The 21,906-nt window shown below is 41.7% G+C and overlaps 1 protein-coding gene across 12 annotated transcripts in view; it reads right to left on the bottom strand.

Moving 5' to 3' along the window:
* The window catches only part of LOC106577626 (adhesion G protein-coupled receptor L3), a 360,961-nt gene that overhangs the window by 28,818 nt on the left and 310,237 nt on the right, over nt 1-21,906 (bottom strand). For all 12 annotated transcript variants that reach the window (XM_082965148.1, XM_082965150.1, XM_082965143.1 and 9 more), the window contains 4 exons: nt 15,662-15,882; nt 11,363-11,429; nt 10,146-10,237; nt 125-293 (listed from right to left, as the gene is read on the bottom strand). In XM_082965148.1, the coding sequence (XP_082821274.1) occupies nt 125-293; nt 10,146-10,237; nt 11,363-11,429; nt 15,662-15,882 (549 nt within the window). The remainder of the gene's footprint in view (nt 1-124; nt 294-10,145; nt 10,238-11,362; nt 11,430-15,661; nt 15,883-21,906) is intronic.

The raw sequence follows: 21,906 nt of genomic DNA, 5'->3' as shown, positions 1-21,906 counted from the left end.
GTTTTGCCTTTAGATCACAAAGAATAAGATTACATGGACAGGGCGGGACCTGATCCTGGATCAGCACTCCTTCTCTGAGACGCTTTGTGAATACAGTCCCTGAACCACAAGGTAAAACACGCACCTTCTTCTGGAGGACACAGTGGAAGATGAATATGAACATGCCCTGCAGGGAGTTGAAGATGGTGAAGAGGTAGGCCATGATGACCGTGCTCTCGTTGACGTACATCAGGCCGAAGGCCCATGTCAGGCCCAGCAGACAGAGCAGCGCTATGGCCCCAATCACCCACGATCTGGAAGCAGAAAGAGACAACGTCAAGACAACGGCAACATTCTGGACGTTCACAGAACTGCTAGAGAAGTAACAACTGAACTTGAATACTTGCGAAAAGATACGTGCCTTCGAATTTTGTAGTCTGTAATTTCCTAAGGAAATGTATGTGAACTATCACAAACTATCGCCAGTGATGATTGTGGACTAGTGCCCGCATTTTGTCTGACAGATACCTGTGCATACATATACTGTAGCTGATGGTAAAAATCTAACTATGTAAATATGTCATTGTCCCAGGAAGCTACAGGTGGAAATGCACAAACAAGGTCTTAGTTTGGTTTCGATACAGGAGATACCGAGGTGACTTCTAAGTCAACCAAGCCTCTGAGGTGGTCTGAAGTGGCGGCGACTGTTCTCAGACTTCCCACTTAGCATTGTGTCGGCAGTGCACAACTCGGAAGTAGCATCGCGACTACCTCTTCACTGAAGCACAACAAAAAAATGGCATTTAAAAACAAAACGTTTTGCTATCTTGGTCTGTGAACATACAGATGAAAAAAAAAACAGAAGAGAAACGTAGGTAAAAATAAATGTCCACCAGACAGAGAAAAGTACAAATCTAGATGAAGGGAAGGAGGGAGGAGAGAAACGAAGCGGAAAATCGACATAGGAGTGAAATTAAATTGAATCGTGTTCGCCATTGGTGATCGCCTGCTCCTTGGGGACACCTATAATTTTTCTCTCGCTCGCCTTCTTTCAAGAGTTGCACACATTATTCATCAATTACATGACAGACCATCAGATAGTGTACTCTTTAAAATTAGAAAACGGGAGAGAGAGACTATTACTACACCAGGAACAGTGGAAAACTCAAGGTAACTCTCCAATATTAAAATAGTACTTGGTGTATAATTAATACATAGACAATAGGCGATACAGTCTGTATGACCTCGGGGCTAGCAGGTATGGCATAATCACTGGAAGACAAATGAATATGAACACATGTAAACACAGTATTTTGAATGTGGTGCCTGAGGGCCGTCCCAAAAGCCTTGACAAATAACAAAGCTCTGAATAATTATGCTAGTATAAACAGAAATCCCAGTGCACTTCAAATCAATTAATTGATGAAAACAATGACTTTTTTCAAAGCTTAAATTACACAGTGCATGACTACTTCTCCCGTGACAAACTGGGAGATTTGTTTCAGCATTCTGAGATTACTTCACCAGAAGCGTATCCATTTTAGCTAATATTGAACAAATGAGAGGTGTGGGTGAGTATTCTTTCACTACGACTTGATGGAGAGCTTCACTAAACATTTACTAAAGGCATGTGGTGGTATAAACATTACTCATTACTTTGTTATGATGAAATGTATGGATAATGAAGATGGTGTGTCATGAATGGATGACCTGTCCATTTTACTCTTACTTGATCTCAGGTTCGTAATCCTCATAGCTGACAGGAAGAATACAAAGAAATGAAAAACAAAATGAAATCAATAACCAAACAAAACTCCAAAGCAAATATTCCAATAATATGATTTTGAATGACACAATATAGTAATAGGAGAGGGGGACAGACACACAAACAAATACAAACAGGAAATATTACTAAAAAAAAGGGCTCAAATAAAGTACTATATTGATTAAATCCAATAGTCTTGAACAAGAATCCTCTTACTCTCACTCACTCGAATTTTGCGAGTCAGTCACAGGTGCTAAACGTAATTATCTTATTCACAAGCGTCTCCACTCCTCAATAAAAACGGGAGGGCCTAGCATTTCGCCTCAATCGTCTGTAATAAATGGGCCAGGTGCGATAGCAAAAATAAATGATTTATGAAATTATTGGGGCTAACCATTAAACATAATATTCCCAGGTCTATCTTAATGACCTGTTGGGAGAGGCACTTCATCAAGCTGATTGCCCCCTCAGGTAGACACAACGAGGGTGAAAAAAAAATAAGAGGGAAATATTGACCTGGAACTAGGGCAATATTGCAGAGGGATGGGCGACAAGCAGTGGGGGAGGGGGGTTGATAGAGATGCCTAAGGACATAATAGAAGTATCAGGGAGGTCAGGATATGAAGAGGTTATTTTTCATATCTCCCTTGGTTTGTATCTGGTCGCCTTTGCTTTTCACTAAGAATTGAGGATGATAGTTATTTTGCCGTGAGGGCTATCTTGGAAAAATCTGGTTCAAGGCAGCAGATATCCTCAACAACCATCATTTCCTCCTGCTCTCCCTCACTCACTCCGGAAATGTTCAAAATACTGTACGAACTGTATATGAAGAATTTGGACAGGTATACGTGTCATTTCAAAATGCCTGTCAAAAATGCATAATATTCTCAAGAAAAATATCAACATGCAACAATTTCAAAGATTTTACTGAGTTACGGGTCATATGAAGAAATCAGTCAATTGAAATAAATACATTAGACCCTAATCTATGGATTTTACGTGTATGGGAATATAGATGTGCATCTGTTGGACACAGGTGCCTTAAAAAAAAAAAATGTATTTTTGTTCATTCAAATTTGCTATCGATAAAATTTGAGAGAGATACGCTTTTTGTGCATATGGAACATTTCTGGGATCTTTTATTTCAGCTCATGAAACATGGGACCAACACTTTACATTTTGCATTTATATTTTTGTTCAGTGCATATCCCTGCATTAGAATGATATATATATTTTTTTTTTTACTAAGTTGAGAAATTCTCCTAATTAACCCCCATAGCACTTTCAGTCCTACAGACCTGGGCCCATTTCCCGAAGCTGAAGTAGCTCCCGTAGAGCCATTGAATACCCTCGCAATGATGCCACTCGAGCGTCACGCGGAATGGTTCCACAGCAGCAAAAACAGCACTTGTGCTCTTTCACCGGAAAAACGAGGGGAAAATGCTGATTGAGTTAATAGTCGGGTAGAAATATCAAAAATGAAAATAAATCGAGGAGCAAAGTGTTCCAATCCAAAACAACCAGATTAAACTGGCACCAATTTCCTTTTTGAAAAGAGATAAATTAGTCAATTCTGAGAGGAGATGTGCATTTCAAATGGCTTGAGATCGCATTATAGCTCACTGCAATTGGTCAATTGAGTCGCCTTTCACCTCAGCATAAAGGAGTCTCATTGACTAGTTGAAAGGAAATAGGAAATGCTGTTATCTACTCAGCAGGATGCCAGTGGTTTAACTAAAGGTTTGTGTACAAAGAAATGTCAATGACATTTCGAATCGATCATACCATCTTAATTTGCATATTCCTTCAGGGTCTATAGTAGGGGAATTCTCAATAAGTAGATACTTCATTCACCATGAAGCGTATACAGTACACGTCTACTCACAGTGATTTTTAAGTCATTAAAAGCGACGTGTCGTGAACAATTTTCAGTGCACATTTCTACGTTTCTCAGCACCTTGTGGACTGCAGTCATTAACGCTCAGCAATTTCCCAAATAGAGGGTTCAACAAAGTTTGGTAAAAGTTTGCGTAAGAGAGGAAAACAACATCCAATTTGTGTCAAAGGAACAACAAAGCGAAATCCTACAGAGTACAAATTATTATGGGGTTAAATACAACAGGTTACGCCAACGCAGCACTCACAACACATATCGGATGAGGAATTGACACGGGAAAGAGTCTTTGTCTATCGGGAAAGGCAATGGGGACCAAACACAATACAGAGTAAGCCCTAATAGTACAGTCCTCTATTGAAACATGTGGCATCTTACCAGTGCCATTCCACAATAAGAATTCCATCATAATAACGATAGCTAACATGAGGAAGAAAATATAAAAGACAAAAGATAAGAGTTAAAAAACAAAAACTCAATAAGACAAAGCATAGCATGCGGTGTTATTCAAAAGAAGAGAAACTGAGTAAAATGAAGTCAATGTGCAGAGAGAGAGAGAGAGAGAGAGAGAGAGAGAGAGAGTGAAAAAAACATGGAACATTCATTAAAAAAAGCATCGTGATGACATCTGAACATTAATGTGCGACATCAAATGATGAACACCACCAAATATAAGAAAAAGATAAAAAGAAATGTCCTACTAAATTATGACCTAGCAGGAGTCTGGACTGAACCTAAAATATGTCCCTCAATAAGACAATCCAGTAGAATGTCTTCTTCAAAATCAAAATGCTCACTGTATCAGACTAAAAAACAAACCATTATTTTCATCATCAAACAATTTGATTATTAGTAGCAGGCTAAATTGTTAGCAGTAGCCTAAATTATTTAGAACTTTAAGATTTGAAACGGATACAGTCCATTCAAAGCAACCAATAGCGTGGTTAAAATAGCAGTAGGACTATTTGTTTTGTGTCATATTTGTTTTCATTGTCACAGGTGCCATTTTGGACATCGCCATGTGGAATGAGATATTGTACATACATCTAGAGGTAGGTCTATCAGACGTCAGAGCTGGGAGAGAAGGGGTCATGACTGTTATGTTGTGGTCTGAGAGACAGAGAGTCCGGAGGTGAGGTTTCTGATTGGCCAAGAGAGGCAAGTGTAACAAATCATATGATAGAGAGAACTCTCCACAGATAAATATATCCTCTCCACAGACAGACAAGGCATCTCAAAGAAATAATCTCTATAGCTCATTCACAGTATTTTTAGATTACATCTCCCTTGATAAATAGCTAGGGGAAGTTCAAAAACTGTACTTACTATATTTTGAAATGTAAACAATGTGTTACTAATAACTGATCAAATCATCCAATTATAAAAAATGGTGTGCTTACATTTCTCCATAGTTACATTTAAAGCCACTCAGTTGGTGACTATCAACTCAATAACCCGTTCAAAGTCAGGTCGCAATATCAAAAGCTGTGTCAAAAGTGTTAGCACTAACACAGATGACACTCACAACTAGGGCTGTTGTGGTGACCCCTGTTACCGCCACACCGGCAGTCATGAGTCATGACCGCGGTAAAATCCCATGTGACCATTGAGTCGCTGTAACAGCGCTTTCTAAGGTGATGATTCATTCACAACAACAACATAGAGATTATGCATAGGCTTCTAAATCCAAAATAAGAAGAATTATGATTGTGCCTTATATTAGGCATGTCAGAAAAATCCTAAAACAAAACTTTAATGATGTCTTTGGTACATAATTGGTCTAGCCTATACTACAAAATGAAACAAATGAAGAGTAATTACCGTTGAGTGTGGACTGTATTATTATGCATACTGGATGCACTGGTTACCTTATGCTACACTCCAAAATGTATATCCATGTGTCTGGGAGAAAATGTACAGCCCTAGGTGATGGGGTTGGTTCATTGATTGTGCAGGGCTGATTACAGTTAGCCGACAACTAGTGAATTTGAATTTAGGGCATTTTTTCTATTGTCATAGTTAATTGGGTGACACTTTACCTTTAGCTATAGAGAATATCTCACCACCATGCGTTACCATCGCCTACGCCCTCTCATTCTTTTCTCGAGCGCGCAGACAGGCTGTCAACAGTTTAGTGAAACATGTTCATTGTGAAAACATGTCACTATCGATGTTCTTGAACAGATTTCACTTGGTTTCCCAGATTAAGCACTGGGTAGCTACAGGAACAAGGTTGGAGAGCCCATGGCATATAGAGTTTGGGCTGAATATCACCTGTCGGGGCAGCGAGAACATGCTCCTCAAACAATGGATGAGTGAAATAAGTGTTCTTAAATGTATTTCCCAGCTGTTCATATTAAGCTCATGCTCCTCCACTATAAAGCCAAAGTTCAGTAGCCAACAAAACGGACCGGTGGGAAAGCTACAGTAGCAACCTCCATTCATTATTCCAGTGCATACAGATGACATGTCTTTGTCCCCATGCCCCTTGGTCCTGCCCATTTGATAATGGGCCATTTTAAAACGAACCTAATTCTAGATATTAGACAAGATTACATTGAGAATAGCCTGACGGGTGAAAATATGATCACTTGATAAGAGAACAGCTGTGCAATTTGAGGCAAGGAAAAGAGCAGAAGCTTTTTTGCTACTTTCTCAAATTATCAATAGCCTATAGTCACACCACGGAAGTATACAATTACTATGCAATTATACAAACCTTAGAATGTCTTAGAAATTACAACACAGTGCATTCGGAAAATATTCAGACCCCTTAAGTTTTTTTTTTCTTTTTAAAACCTGTTTTTGCTTTGTCATTATGGGGTATTGTGTGTAGATTGATGAGGGAAAACAAACTATTTAATCCATTTTAGAATAAGGCTGTAACGTAACAAAATGTGGAAAAAGTCAAGGGGTCTAAATACTTTCCAAATGGACAGTATGTTATAATTTCTAAGGTTTGTATAATTCACAACTAAAGTTGCAAAATAATTCTAAATCTAGCATTTAGGACCTGTTTCAAATGATCACTTTTATGCTCAACATAGCCACTTCATATGCGCACTCACTCTGTAATGGGAAAAATATCCTTTCTATTTTATTCCGCTAAGTTCCATTATATTCTTCTTACTATAAAATCTGATCAAATTAAATAATGTCACAGGGCTTATTGTCAGGTAAATGAACAAGCCTACAGCCTATGGCATGGCGCATAGCCAGATACAGTAACTAACATACAGTAGTCCAAATCATTCTGTTCTTGTCACGACTTCCGCTGAGGTCGGTCCCTCTCCTTGTTCGGGCAGCGTTCGGCGGTCGATGTCACCGGTCTTCTAGCCATCGCCGATCCACCTTTCATTTTCCATTTGTTTTGTCTTGTTTTCCCGCACACCTGGTTTGCATTCCCTCATTACTCGTCTTGCATATAACCGTCTGTTTCCCCCCCCCATGTCTGTGTGTGGAATTGTTATGTGTAAATGTATGTGTACTCCAGGCTGGTTTGCGCCGGGTTATTGTAACCCGTATGTGTTTAGTTTTCTGAGTGCCGTGTTTTGTTCGCCTCAATAAAGGGCTCCGTTTGCTACCCATTTCTGCTTTCCTGTGCCTGACTTCCCTGCAGCCAGTTACGCACTCCTTTACACTTCTGAAATACATTTTTTTTCAAATCATAATGCTTCTTTAGACCTGACTAAAATATATAATGGATGTATTGTGATGGTGTACATGAAATTAATTTATTAGACTTTAAAAAAAATGTAGACGTTCCAAAGGCTGGCATCTGCGGCTTACATAAGTGGCCTCTAGATACTAAACGTGTTTATGTTAATTAACGGTCAATTACCGTGAGACCAGCAGTCTTTTACATGACAATAACCGGCCGACAAAATGTCATGACCGCCACAGCCCTAATCACAAATAAACAAAACCAAGCTAAACTCATGGTCATCCTAGCTCCAATCAGAGTCCACAGAGATGCAACAGTATGCACGGCCCATTATAACATATAATCATATTTACAAACCTCATTTTAAAATCGGTTGTTATTGAGTCACGGACAAATGTCACAACAGACTGCGCAGCTCTGGGCTTTGAACTCTGCCGTGCCAACACGTCTCAGACCGCTATCAATGCTATCCAAGAGAGTGCTGCTGATAGTGATGCAGACTGTTCTGTCTAGTAGGGAGTTCTGTTCTCTATTCAGAACAGGATACACAGAGCAGACATCCTCTGGAAAACGAGCCTCGGCACTGCTGGCATTGTGAGTGTGTGCCTGCCTGCGTGAGTGAGTAAGAAAGAGTGTCTACTGTATGTGAGAAAGAGTGACTGTGTGGGTGTGTGTGGCGGGGTGTATAGTGTGTGTGTGTGTGTGTGTGTGTGTACTCGCTGACAGAACTAGGCCAGCAGGGTCTCACTCCACTTTGACAAAAGCAGTGACAGGCGGCTGGAGATGATGCCTAGCATTACAGCCATTAAACACAGTGATGCTACTAGAGTGTCTTCAAACTGGCGGACAGGGAAAACACAGAAGCTTTTTATCCATCAATAGGATATAGGAATGGTAGACAGAGGCAGAAAAACTACTTAAGTCCGGCCACAAAATAAGTCTACCCTGACACCTGGTTGGACTAACACCCCTAAGTGAACCAGAAAAAATGCTGTGTCATCGTTTTGGCTGATTCCTTTCGGCTCCTAGAGGCGCAAAGGGCCTCACGGTGTCATTGTGAACTAATGTAGTGTTCCAAGACACCACCGACTCTAATTTGTTCCAAATGACCTTGAATTACTATTTAATCACTTAACAAACAGATACACTTCATGACCAAAAGTATGTGGACACCTGCTCATCGAACATCTCATTCCAAAATCATGGGCATTGATATGGAGTTGGTCCGCCCTTTGCAGCTATAACAGCCTCCACTTTTCTGGGAAGGCTTTCCACAAGATGTTGGAACATTGCTGAAGGGACTTACTTCTGTGTGGCCTACCACTTCACGGCTGAGCCGCTGTTGCTCCTAATCGTTTCCACTTCACAATAACAGCACGTACAGTTGACCGGGGCAGCTCTAGCAGGGCAGATATTTGACAAACTGACTTGTTGGAAAGGTGGCATCCTATGACAGTGCCACGTTGAAAGTCACTGAGCTCTTCAGAAGCGCAATTCTCTGCTGCCAATGTTTGTCTATGGAGATTGCATGACTGTGTGCTCGATTGTATACACCGGTCAGCAATGGGTGTGGCTTAAATAGCCGAATCCACTTATTTTAAGGGTTGTCCACATACATTTGTATATATAGTGTACCACAATCATAGCTAGACATGAAATACAAAAAGGATTCAAATTTAAATGAATGACCAAACCTTCAACATTTTATCTAATCTCACCATTGCGACCGATTGTTTTGTGGTGATATCACAATATGTGGTTAATTTGTTTTCACAAAACACAGTGAGCATATTAAACACATTTATACTAATTCATTCATTGTCACTCAAACTGCAACGCCAGTAAACTGTGGGCTTTATAATGTCATTCATAGTTCCATATCCTGAGTAGCAGGGAGCGCACGCACAAGCGCACACCCAGATGCACACACCCACACACTCCCATTTATGAATATTCATCCATGTGTTAGCGGATGCCGACGGGCCAGGTTAATTCTACCAGATTGTCTCGTGGCCTTTTCCCTCGCCGACCAGTGTGCACTTCAGATAATGAAGTACGCCTGCTGGAATACCTGTCCCGTTTTAACCCTTGCCTCCCCTCCATGACACAACCTTTGGTGATAATGAGTTATGAACCTGGAGGGCTGCGCTTCCTGCATCTCCGCATGGCCATTCTCACCCTTCAGATGTGTTTTGAGAGGTTCACAGATAAAACGGAAGAAGTTATTCTAAGCAGCGGCACATGGTAACAACACAGCTTCCAACTCAAAGTCTAGGTTTAGTATGACGTACATAACATTGATTGTTCAATATAATTGTGTTGTTTTGGCAGCTTTTGTTCAGTATATGTGGCCCACGCGGGGATCGAACCCACAACCCAGCGGTGTATTCGTCCCACTGATTCTGTTGCGAAATGGTTCTTAAACGGAAGCAAATGGCACGAAGCGGGGAGGGACCCATCTCCATATGTCCAATAGAAACTCTTGTTTTAGTGTCAAAACGGAATGTTGAATCAACCGCTGTTGTTACCAGCACCATGCTCTAACACAGGGTTTCCCAAACTCGCCCCCCCCCCCCCTGGGTGCGCATGTCGTTTTTTTGCCCTAGGTCTACACAGCTGATTCAAATAACCAACTCATCATCAATTTCTGATGATTTGAATCAGTGGTGTAGTGCTAGGGGACAAAATAAACGTGCACCAAGGGGGGGCCCCGGGACATAGTTTGGGAAACCCTGCTAACACACCGAGCCACGGGAACCTGTTCTGTCATACCAATGTACTAACTTCCATGTACTATTGTCATGTCTGGAAGGTCTCAATGCCTGAGAGGACGAGCGACTTACTTGATGTTGTCGAGGCAACCCGAGTCGGGTTTGAGGATGGCGGTGTGGTGGAACATCTTGTACAGCGCGATGCCTAGGAATATTACGTTGAGCTGGAAGAGATGGATGAAAGAGAGGAGGGAAGCACAGCTGAAATGGAGTTTGTGTGTTGTTGTTGATGCTTTCATATATTTTTTAAATCGGGGAGACATTGTTACAGCTGAGTTGAGTATGTTGTGTCGAAACAAGATGTGGTTTCCCACTTTGCCATGTAGAGCACAAAATGATATGAAAACTGTATTACAGTATAACTGCCACATATAGAAGTACCATGTTGTACTTGACAATGAAGTTGAACTATTTGGCTCCTGATCAATGTAATGGCTGGAGTCTGTCCTAAATGACTGTACTAAACATGCAGTTAACCATAGGAAGCAAACTACATTTGGGACTGATATATTTAAGACTGTTTGCAGTTCTCCAAACTGCTCTCGTCAGGAGTCAAATAATGTCAAACAAAACTAAACATATAGGTTAGGTAGAAATACCACAAGTATAGCACAATAGAGAAACGAAGTAGTAGTATGGAGCATCAGGATTGTTGCTGTTATCATTTATTATGCCTCAAACATGAATCAGCTAAAAGCTAAAATGTCATTGCGGACCAGCGGTAAAGCTATCTCAAGATGGTATTGCCCCTCAAAAAGACACCAATTTGAAAGCTAACTCGTACTACACCGTGCTAGGGAAGTGACATTCAGCTAATTGAGCCACCGTTTGAATCACCCCCCCACACACCTCCTATTTTTCCTCAGTATATGCTTATGCGGTTTCAGAGTGTCTGCTTGTGTGCATGTTACTGAGTCTGTGCCCTATCTCTGTGCCTCAAGGTACAAAGTAGCAGCCATAGATAGCGTATGATTCTAGGCGGAAGTTCTGGGCGAAAATCAATCATTGTCGTGGAGCGGAATCACTCTGAGACTGAATACTGAGCAGTGTTCGTCTCTCCTCTCTTCCTCACCAAAGACATCTCTGTCAATTGTGCGGAAAAAGCGGCTAACCGGAATAATTCACAATTCACATCCTCATCCATTTCCCGCCATGACACCTGACCAGCAGTGGCTTATATTACGGTGGAAAGTGGATGTTAAGCTCTCTCTGGACCATTTAAGTGGTGCCCTGAGGTGCTAAGTAGGGTTAATGAGATAGTATGGTAGTGGGAAAGTAGGGACGCTTACCATAATTATCAAGGTTGCCGGTCCTATGAAGCTCCAAATGAAGTAGGTGTCCAGTCGAAGCCAGCACCTGGAGGGGAGGAAACAAGACAGAAGAGAGAGAGAAAGGACGAGAGAAGAGAGAGGAGAGAAAAGAGCGAGATGAGAGAGAGAAATGCACAGGACATACATCAACATGGAGGCTGGAGTGACAAAGAGAAATGAGCACTTCAAACACAGTGCCCGCAAGGGGGTAGGAGAGTTATGAACGTTACATGAGGGTTACATGAGGGTTTGGAGGGAGGATTTGGGTGGTTTCAGTGTCATAACTTCTTATTGGCTGTGATGGTCACAACAGTGTTATCAAAGGACAAAACTCTAATGTGGCTCTGGGCTGAAGTTTCCCCTAAGTAGCCTAACGGTTAAAAGTGTCGGGCCAGTAACCGAAAGGTCACTGGTTTGAACCCCAGAGCCAACCAGGTGAAAAATCTGCTGATGTGCCCTTGAGCAAGGCACTCAACCCTAATTACTCCTGTAAGTCACTCTGGATAAGACTGTCTGCTAAGGTACCCAATCCGAACCTTAACCGTTAGTGGAGAAAAGCTCAACTACATCAGAATCAGCGTCAACTTCACCCTACTTCCCTAATATGATCCTGTGTGCAGCTGTTATGTTCATTAGGTTAGAGGTTTATTCCATATAAGGAATAGAGTAGTATCACAGAAATACAATTGATGCTTCGCAACGTTTGCACAGAAAATAATAGGAAATTCGGAACTTCTTAATGGAATTCCATCCCCTTAATTTAATTCCATTCCCAACTCACCTCCTGATTTGACTGACTTCAAATTTAATGGACTTCAACCATACAGACACTAATACCATTTTCACACTATTGTGCCGACCCAAACCATACTTTGCTAACTCAGATACATTTTCTTATCACATTTTCCTTTCGAGCACAGTTCCAGCAACTAAAGTGGATGTCTTACCAGGCCAGCTCAGTACAACTCGCCTCAGCTCGGCAGTGTGAAAAGCGCCATAGAGACTTAGATGAACTGTCCAGCCTCATCATGTTAACAAATGAACCACTCTCACTGTCACATTACCATATTAACAATGCAACACCGTGCGCTTGCTTGACTTCTCCATGGAAGTTACTATACTCTAGTTGGTTGATTGAAAGCAAACGGGCCCAGATATGAGAGCGCATGGGAGCAGATGTGGGATGAAGGTGATACTGGGAAGGCGATCGACAAAAATGAAGTTGATTCATGACCTTCCGGCTAAATTATTAATAGTTTAATCTCCGCCGCCGCTCGATAGACCTCCATTTTTGGCCATCGGAAATTACAGTTTCCTACTCTGTTGTCATTTGGATGACAAAGAGGCAAAATGGAAGTGGCAGCGAATTAGCCGTAATTCAATAGCATTTTAAGGCAGATTGAAGTGTGAAGAGGAGTGCGCACTTAGCTTCGGACAGCGAAGGCCATACTCGAACACAGGGAGGAAACCCGACAATGCAACTCAAGATTTAATTAGAACTTGTCACCTCATATTCCAGACTACAATAGTGAGTGTTCAAGAAATCCTGAAAAGAGATTCATTTTTCTTACATTCATTTCATGGACATTTTCACACGGCATGGCCCTAATGGAATTTTTCAACTATATAAAGTGTCGGTAGCGTAATTAGACTTGAAGTGAAAAGCTCAAAAGCCTTGGCCGGGTTTTTGCTAATACTTCACGCACTAACATGCTCGATCACAACCCGATGCCTTGATAAAAGTCAAAATATATATAACCAGAATATACAGACAGAAAACAATGCATGCTATCCAAATGGCACCGTATGAGCCCTATGGGCCCTGGTCAAAAGTAGTGCACTATATAGGGAATAGGGTGCAATTTGGGTGCCAGTGAGTGTTCATTTGGTATTACTGGGACTTGATACTTCTCCCCCTGGTCAAGAGATGATGTAAAAACACACGACCATCAAAGGTTTCCTAAGTAGTCATTGTAAATTCTGCTGAAAGCGCAATTGTTCTTTTATTTTTTTTTACCCCGTCAGATCACAGAAAAGCAGATTTATTTAAAAGCCAATGGCTGTCATTTCTGCCTTAGTGCGTGAACCAGCAAGCCTCCCTGCCTCCTGTCCTCTCCAGTCATGTCAGGATTCTGTGTTGCCTTTTGAGTCTATCTATTTTCGCTTGTGTCAGGCTGAAGCTGTATTGGTGGCCATCTCCTCAGAATCTTCTTGGTAAAGAATCTAAGGGAATAGAAACCTGGGTCCTCTCCCAACGTCTAGTGTTGAGTACTCACGTCGGTGACACTGATTCACAGCAACTTGACACATTTGTTAAGCTCAAAGAGACACTTTGTAGAGAGGGGAGAGAAAAGCGCTACCGAGACGAGACAACTTAAAGAGACTTTAAGTCACGCGTGAGGACTTCTCTCTCATGATGGGCTCCAGGTACGCCAAGTTGTCTAAATGCAGTTTGTCTACTGCAAAATGGATAGAGTGGCCATTAAAGTTTTAACAAACTGTCATTATTAATGTCAGATAAATGACCAAGTAAAGGACTTATGGTGAAATGTGAGCTACGTGCCTTTTTTGGTTGCAATGTTGTCATTTGTGAATATGAAGTGAGTTCATCTCCTTATGGTATATGTGCGTGTGGTGTGTGGTGTGTAAGTGGTGTGTGTGTACGTGGTGTGTGTGTGTATGTGGTGTGTACAAGCGCACATGAACATGTACAGTATGACATGTATGATAAAACATCTCATGAGCAAAGTTGCTGATGCTGGTTTATATTATTTTCCGTTTGGCTACAGATTTAGTGAAAGAGGAACGATGTCTCTGTGTTATTGTTAGGAAGGCTGGTTCATGTTTCAGAGGGAAGCGCGAGAGCAAATCAAATGATTTCTTGAGCATCTTCTGCGGGGAAACATAAGACCCTATGAAGACTACTGTCTCGGTATGTGAATGCTAAAGACGCTAACCACAATGGCTTGACATTCACACGGCTATGGCTAGCGTTTGAGCTTGCATTTTCCACTGTTAAACATTTTGTCAAGTCAGCAGAAGTTCTGATTGAGAATAACCGCTCAGGTCCATTATTAAGGGGTGATGAGGAGCATTAGTTATTGCAGCAATGCCAAATATATATCGTTGGAGGCTAACGACTACCACAAATTGTTTTTACTCAGAAAAATGAGTCAGCCGAATGAGTATGGCTGTGTGAATATGTGAGAATTAAACTGACTAAATAAATGTGCAAATAAAATGTAATGTTAGGACAGGAGTTTTTCTTGTCTAGTTGATGTGACGAGGAACAACTCGGTGCCCTTGTTATAGTCTACAAGATGTTTCTATTTCAGGTCACACGTTCAGGAAACCCCCTCACCTGGGCCCATATTCATAAAGCGTCTCAGAGTAGCCCTTTCTACATCAGCTGATGTCACAAAGTGTTTATACAGAAACTCAGCCTAAAACCCCAAACAGCAAGTGATGTATCCTAGATCAGCACTCCTACTCTGAGACACATTATGAATACAGGCCCTGGTCTTAAACTGAAGAACAATTTCTCTCTAAAAAAAAAAAAAAACCTGAATGGCACAGCAGGATGGAACTACATCTCGACAGCCGTTAGACAAACAAACGCCCAGAACAACCTTACTGAACCTATCACAACCATATTGAATAGTTCAGATATGGCCAACAGCCTGGCATTGTGGATCATAAGATGGTGCTGGTCGTACAGATGACTTCTTTGAACAAGCCGTTATTTTGTTTAAAAAAAAATTCAATACAAAAAGTTATGTTATTATAGTATAATATATGCCATTTAGTAGACACTTTTATCCAAAGAAACGTACATTTTTCATTTGGGTGGTGCCTGCAGGAATCAAACCCACAATCCTTTGCATTGCAAGTACCATGCTCTACCAATTGAGCCACACAGGACCATATGGGCTATGCAAACAGCAGCCTTGCCTCCAAGTAAGATCTTGTCTAGAAGTGTTTCCCAAACAGGTCCCGAGGACCCCCTGTCATTTCACACATCGAACCCTAGCACACCAGATTTGACTAATCAAGGGCTTGCTGATTAGTTTTGAATCAGGTGTGCCAATACTGGAAAATATCAAATAGAGGAACACATGGTGCTTGCGGAGAGGTTTAAGCAACACTGCTTTAGAATCTAGACCTTCGTAGTTAATGGGTTAATGGTGGGCATGGCATGGTTCTAACGTCAGGGTTCCAACAGCGAGGTTCTAACGATGGGGTTCTAACGCAGTGGTTCCAGTTCTGGTAAATACTCACACTCGATCCGTGCCGTAGCTCCGGTAGTCGACGGCGGCCGACACAGCCACAACGAGCGCGGGCACGCCGTAGCCCACCAGGTAGAAGTAGCGTTTGCGCGAGTGCTCACTCTCAAACACCTCCACCAGCATAATGTAGAGCTGCACACCCTCCAGGAACATCCAGGTGAAGGCAGCCAGGAAGAAGAAGTGGAGCAGGGCAGCGAACACAGCACAGGCAATCTGAGGAGGGGAGAGGAGACAGTACAGGTCAAAGGTCAAAGCATTTGGCTTAAAGACGGACAGAAAACGTGTCGATGTGCAGCTAAAAATTCCAGGTGTTACTATCTCATGATTTTATTCATATTATTAAAACATTTCATGTAATTTTTTTTTCTATTATTAAAAATACCTTTAGGGCCGAAATGTCAGTCTCATGCATTTGACAAGGTAGTATACATAAATAAACAAGGAACTAATGACTTTTCAAATGAGCGAGAGTCGCTCCATGCTTCAAATGAAAAAGGGCATGATATCATCAATTGGATATGTTCCTGGGTGTAGTTGCCGTCTCTTGTCGACTGATTGCTGATACTGAGTGAGTAGTATTGACCTGTCAATTTACCTTTTAACCTTTCAATTGACCCCTACATGCCCCCTACCCCATCGTTATTGCTGGTACCCTTTCCAAGATTTGCACCATTGGGAAAGTGGAGAACAGCAAACGGGAAAAGCGGTTGTACAGTTGTCATGGTTCACTAGCAAAGACGTTGAGCATGGGGGCTGAAGGATGAGAAGCCAATATTCTGTGAGTCAACTGGAGCTATCTCTGAAATGATATAGGTACCTCAGGTGGGTGTCAGAAGACTGGAATGGACAGGAGCGCCGACACTCGTGCACACACACACACACACACACACACACCCCCCCCGTGTACTTGCAACGACTGTAATTGATCAGATTATTGGAGCAATTGGTCATACGCGAGGTACTTTGTTCTACGGTCATTGAAATTGGTTTCAATTAAATTACTCTCAGGTTCAGTGGCCATCACCGCAATGAGGAGAGCGATCTTTAAATTGCCCAGTGAATCAAGACCATCACATCTTATGAAAGGGAAGAGTAGAGGGCAAAAGCACAGTCTGCAGACGTTCATCGTTCAGTAGGGTCCACATTTATGAGAGCAAGTGTGTGTCTTTCTGTGCCTGTCAATTGCACTAATTGTGGAATAGACTTTACATTGCGTACCTCACACATACACACACACACACACCCCTTTCACTGCTCCTCTAACTCCTCTCACCACCCTCCCAACCGCACCCTGTTGATAATGACTTTGCCCTTAGTGCAGAACTCTACCAGATACCTACGACAGCCAGCGACAGTCAGCGACAGTCATTAAAAACAGTGATTGCCTAATCCAGATTATCTGCAGCGTTTAGAGATCAGTCTACTGCTCTGCATCGTGACGGGAGGTTTAGTGCAGTGGCGGAAAGGGGGGAAAAGGGAGTGGGTGAGGGGGAGCGTGTGTGTGGTCATTTGATAGAAACATAGGAGCTTGAGCTGTGTCAGGTGAAGTAACAGGGTGTAACTGGGAGAGCCAGGGGGACTGGGGAGGAACTGGCTGAAGGAGTATTTGGGAGAGATGCTTAGAAAGGTCTAGATGAGGGCAGAGTCAGTGTTGGCTATAGATATCCCATGGTGTTAATTATCATTGTATATATATATATATATATACAGTACCAGTCAAAAGTTTGGACACCTACTCATTAAAGGGTTTTACTTTATTTTGACTACTTTCTACATTGTAGAATAATAGTGAAGACATCAAAACTATGAAATAACACTAAAAAAAAGTGTAGATTCTTCAAAGTAGCCACCCTTTGCCTTGATGACAGCTTTGCACACTCTTGGCATTCTCTCAATCAGCTTCACCTGGAATGTTTTTTCAACAGTATTGAAGGAGTTCCCACATATGCTGAGCACTTGTTCACTGCTTTCCGCCACTCTGCGGTCCGACTCATCCCAAACCAGCTCAATCGGGTTGAGGTCTGGTGATAGTGGAGGCCAGGTCATCTGATGCAGCACTCCATCACGCTCCTTCTTGGTCAAATAGCCCTTACACAACCTGGAGGTGTGTGGGGGTCATTGTCCTATTGAATAGTCCCACTAAGCGCAAACCAGATGGGATGGCGTATCACTGCTAAATGCTGTGGTAGCCATGCTGGTTAAGTGTGCCTTGAATTCAAAAAAAAATATTGACAGTGTCACCATCAAAGCACCATCACACCTCCTCCTCTATGCTTCACGGTGGGAACCACACATGTGGAGATCATCCGTTCACCTACTCTGCATCTCACGAAGACTCAGACCAAAGGACAGATTTCCAACCGTCTAATGTCCATTGCTCCTGTTTCTTGGCCCAAGCGAGTCTATTCATCTTATTGGTGTCCTTTAGTAATGGTTTCTTTGCAGCAATTCGACCATAAAAGCCTGATTCATGCAGTCTCCTCTGGACAGTTGATGTTGAGATGTGTCTGTTACTTGAATTCTGTGAAGCATTTATTTGGGCTGCAATTTCTGAGGTGCAGTTAACTCTAATGAACTTATCCTCTGCAGCAGCGGTAACTCTGGGTCTTTCTTTCCTGTGGCGGTCCTCATGAGATCCAGTTTCATCATAGCACTTGATGGTTTTTGCGACTGCACTTGAAGAAACTTTCAAAGTTCTTGAAATTTTCCGGATTGACTGACCTTCATGTCTTAAATTATTGATGGACTGTTGTTTCGCTTTGCTTATTTGAGATGTTGTTGCCGTAATATGGACTTGGTCTTTTACTAAATACGGCTATATTCTGTATACCACCCTGACCTTGTCACAACACAACTGATTGGCTCAAACGCAGTAAGAAGGAAATAAATTCCACAAATTAAAAAAGGCACACCTGTTAATTGAAATGCATTCCAGGTGACTACCACATGAAACTGGATGAGAGAATGCCAAGAATGTGCAAAGCTGTCATCAAAGCAAAAGGTGGCTACTTTGAAGAATCTCAAATATAAAATATATTTTGATTTGTATAACACTTTTTTGGTTATTACATGACTCCATGTGTGTTATTTCATAGTTTTGAGGTCTTCATTATTATTCTACAATGTAGAAAACAGTAAAAAAATAAAGAAAAACCCTTGAATGAGTAGGTGTTCTAAAACTTTTGACTGGTACTGTATATATCATGTCCAAACAATTGCATTTCCACAGGTTATAGAAACATCTCAAGGATGATCAATGGAAACAGGATGCATCTGTGCTCAATTTTGAGTCTCATAGCAAAGGGTCTGAATTCTTATGCAAATAAGGTATGTGTGAATTTGTCATTATGAGGTATTGTGTGTAGATTGCGGAGGAATTTTTTACTCCATTATTCACTCCATTTTAGAATAAGGCTGTAACGTAACAAAATGTGAAAAAAGTCGAGGTCTGAATACTTTCCGGAGGCACTGTATATCCTCCAAACACTGGTTTTGAGGGCATTATCATTTTTATACAACAGGTTACCAACCTATTCAAATAATGATTTACATATTTTGACCCAAAAAATGTTTTTTGGCTAATTTATTCATATTATTTTATCCTTCCACAATATATAGTCCCGACACAAATCTATGGTTGCCACCCAAGCCGGCTGGTCGTTTGTCTATCGGTTTGGTTGCCAGAGACGTGAACCAAGTCCTTCAGTATTTTTGTTCTGTATCTATTGACGCGACCCAGTCGTTCGTTTGAAATGTTCCATTGCCATATGAGCTGGCAACGTTCTTATCCTTTGCTCGCGAGTTAGCAAACTACAGCTAACACAGTCACGCCAAACAGTGCAGCCAGAATAACAGAAAAGTAGCTGCTTTGTGTGTTTGTTTAAGCTGTTTTCTAATGACATTTATTTGGATACATTGATAACAATGAGCTAATGATGCACGATTTCAGCTGACAAAGAAAATGTGCTCTCGCATCAGGATGCTGTTGATCAGAGGGGCTAACCAACAACACAGATAACACAATCATGTCAAACTGAAGCTGGGAAGACCGCAAACTAGCTTCATTTTGTTTCATTTTAACTGTTCTGTTGACATTTCTTTGTATAGATCCATAAAAAGGATGCTGATTTATGATTGACAGGCTGAGAAAAGCTGAGTGCCTGTCTGTCTCATCCCGACTCGACCCCAACACGTTCATTGCTATGTTACAGCTGGAGATCGAATTTCAATATTGAAACAATGTTGCAAATGCCAGAGAGACAGGCAGCAAGGTCTATACAAATCTACGCTATTGAAAACCAATTGCTAGTCTAAAAGAAATGGGAGATAATGTCTAGATGCTTAGACATGTCTAGACATGCTTAGACATGCTTGGATATCAAGTTTATAAATTGTCTGGTTGGGCTGATGACAGTGGATTGCACGTCAAACATTTCAATGTCACAGCCGGTGGTAAATTGTGGAATAGACACCGGCTGGAATGGGGTTTTAACCAAATCAGCATTCAGGATTAGACCCACCTGTTGTATAAATTCCCAAAACAAGTTGAGGAACATGTACTGTGCTACTCATAACCATGGCTACATACAGCTTCAAAACAGAACAATTACAAATATATAGGCTAGGCTATGTTCACTTGAGGTGTCTAAATTAGAACAGACTAAGAACAGCAATTATATTTGTTCTAGAGGAAACACACTCAACCGTTTGCCATCTTAATTGGAATAAGTGAACGTTGCAGACAGAATTTATATCCATTGTACAACATGCCTTATACTTCAGCTTTTCACCCTTCCAATATCCAGATGCCCTAGTAAGTGTACACTAAAACCTTGATGTTCCAGCGGACTGCTGAATTGCCTTCTCGAGTGTAACTGTTCGTCAAGTGATGAGAGCTGTAGTGAAGCTCACACTGAATGCTTAAGTACCAGACATCTTTTTTTAACAAGATCCAGGCTTAAAGTACTGCGTAAAGTCAGGACAGCGAAATAAAAAACAATTTAACTGATAAGATTATACTGCAATAGGAAGACGTGAGCATAACGATTCAATAGGGTTAAGGTTAAAATCTGATGGATTTTCTCATTTACTAAATTCTTGGCTCACCCCATGTTTGTTGAGTACTAGCCTTTTTAGTGTTTGACCAGGATTTTTGTGTGAACTGAATAACTTTGAAGCAAAAGTTTCACTATAAGGAATTAAAAATTATACCTGGTTAAAGGTTTAGTGCAGGCAAAAATATGATTTTCCAGTGTTGTATATATTACCACACTATGAGGTTGGAATAAGTGTGACAATTATGATAATGCCCTTTCAGTGTAAGAGCGGTTTGAAAACAGTTTTGGCCTGCCGGGTGACATCACTATGCGGAAAATGAGTTAATAGACCAATAAGAAAACATTCCAAACCTCTCTGCCAATAACAGTGAGTTTTCAGTTTCCCCCTCGAAGACAGTTCTAGCAACATTCTTGCTTGAGAAATTGCTCTTTGCTAATAAGCTACACTACATGACCAAAAGTATGCGGACACATGCTTGTCGAACATCTCATTCCAAAATTAAGTGCATTAATATGGAGTTGGTCCCCCTTTGCTGCTATAACAGCCTCCATCCTTCTGGGAAGGCTTTCCACTAGATGTTGGGACATAGCTGCAGGGGCTTGCTTCCATTCTGCCACAACAGCATTAGTGAGGTCGGGCACTGATGTTGGGCGATTAGGCCTGACTCGCAGTCGGCGTTCCAATTCAACCCAAAGGTGTTCGATGGGGTTGAGGTCAGGGCTTTGCGCAGGCCAGTCAAGTTCTTCAAAACCAATCTCGACAAACCATTTAATTTCTATTTGGACTTTGCTTTGTGCACAGGGGCATTGTCATGCTTTAACAGGAAAGGGCCTTCCCCAAACTGTTGCCACAAAGTTGGAAGCACAGAATTGTCTAAAATGTCATTGTATGCTGTAGCATTAAGGTTTCCCGTCACTGGAACTAAGGGGCCTAGCCCGAACCATGAAAAACAGCCCCAGACCATTATTCCTCCTCCACCAAACTTTACAGTTGCCACTATGCATTGGGGCAGGTAGCGTTCTCCTGGCATCTGCCGTCGGACTGCCAGATGGTGAAGCATCATTCATCACTCCAGAGAAAACGTTTCCACTGCTCCAGAGTCCAATGGCGGTGAACTTTACACCTCTCCAGCCGACGCTTGGCATTGCGCATAGTGATCTTAGGCTTGCGTGTGGCTGC

This window comes from Salmo salar, chromosome 18 (assembly GCF_965601325.2).
Source record: "Salmo salar chromosome 18, fSalSal1, whole genome shotgun sequence".
NCBI lineage: Eukaryota > Metazoa > Chordata > Actinopteri > Salmoniformes > Salmonidae > Salmo > Salmo salar.
The sequence above is the reverse complement of the archived record's forward strand: the minus strand, read 5'-3'. Positions and strand labels throughout refer to the sequence as shown.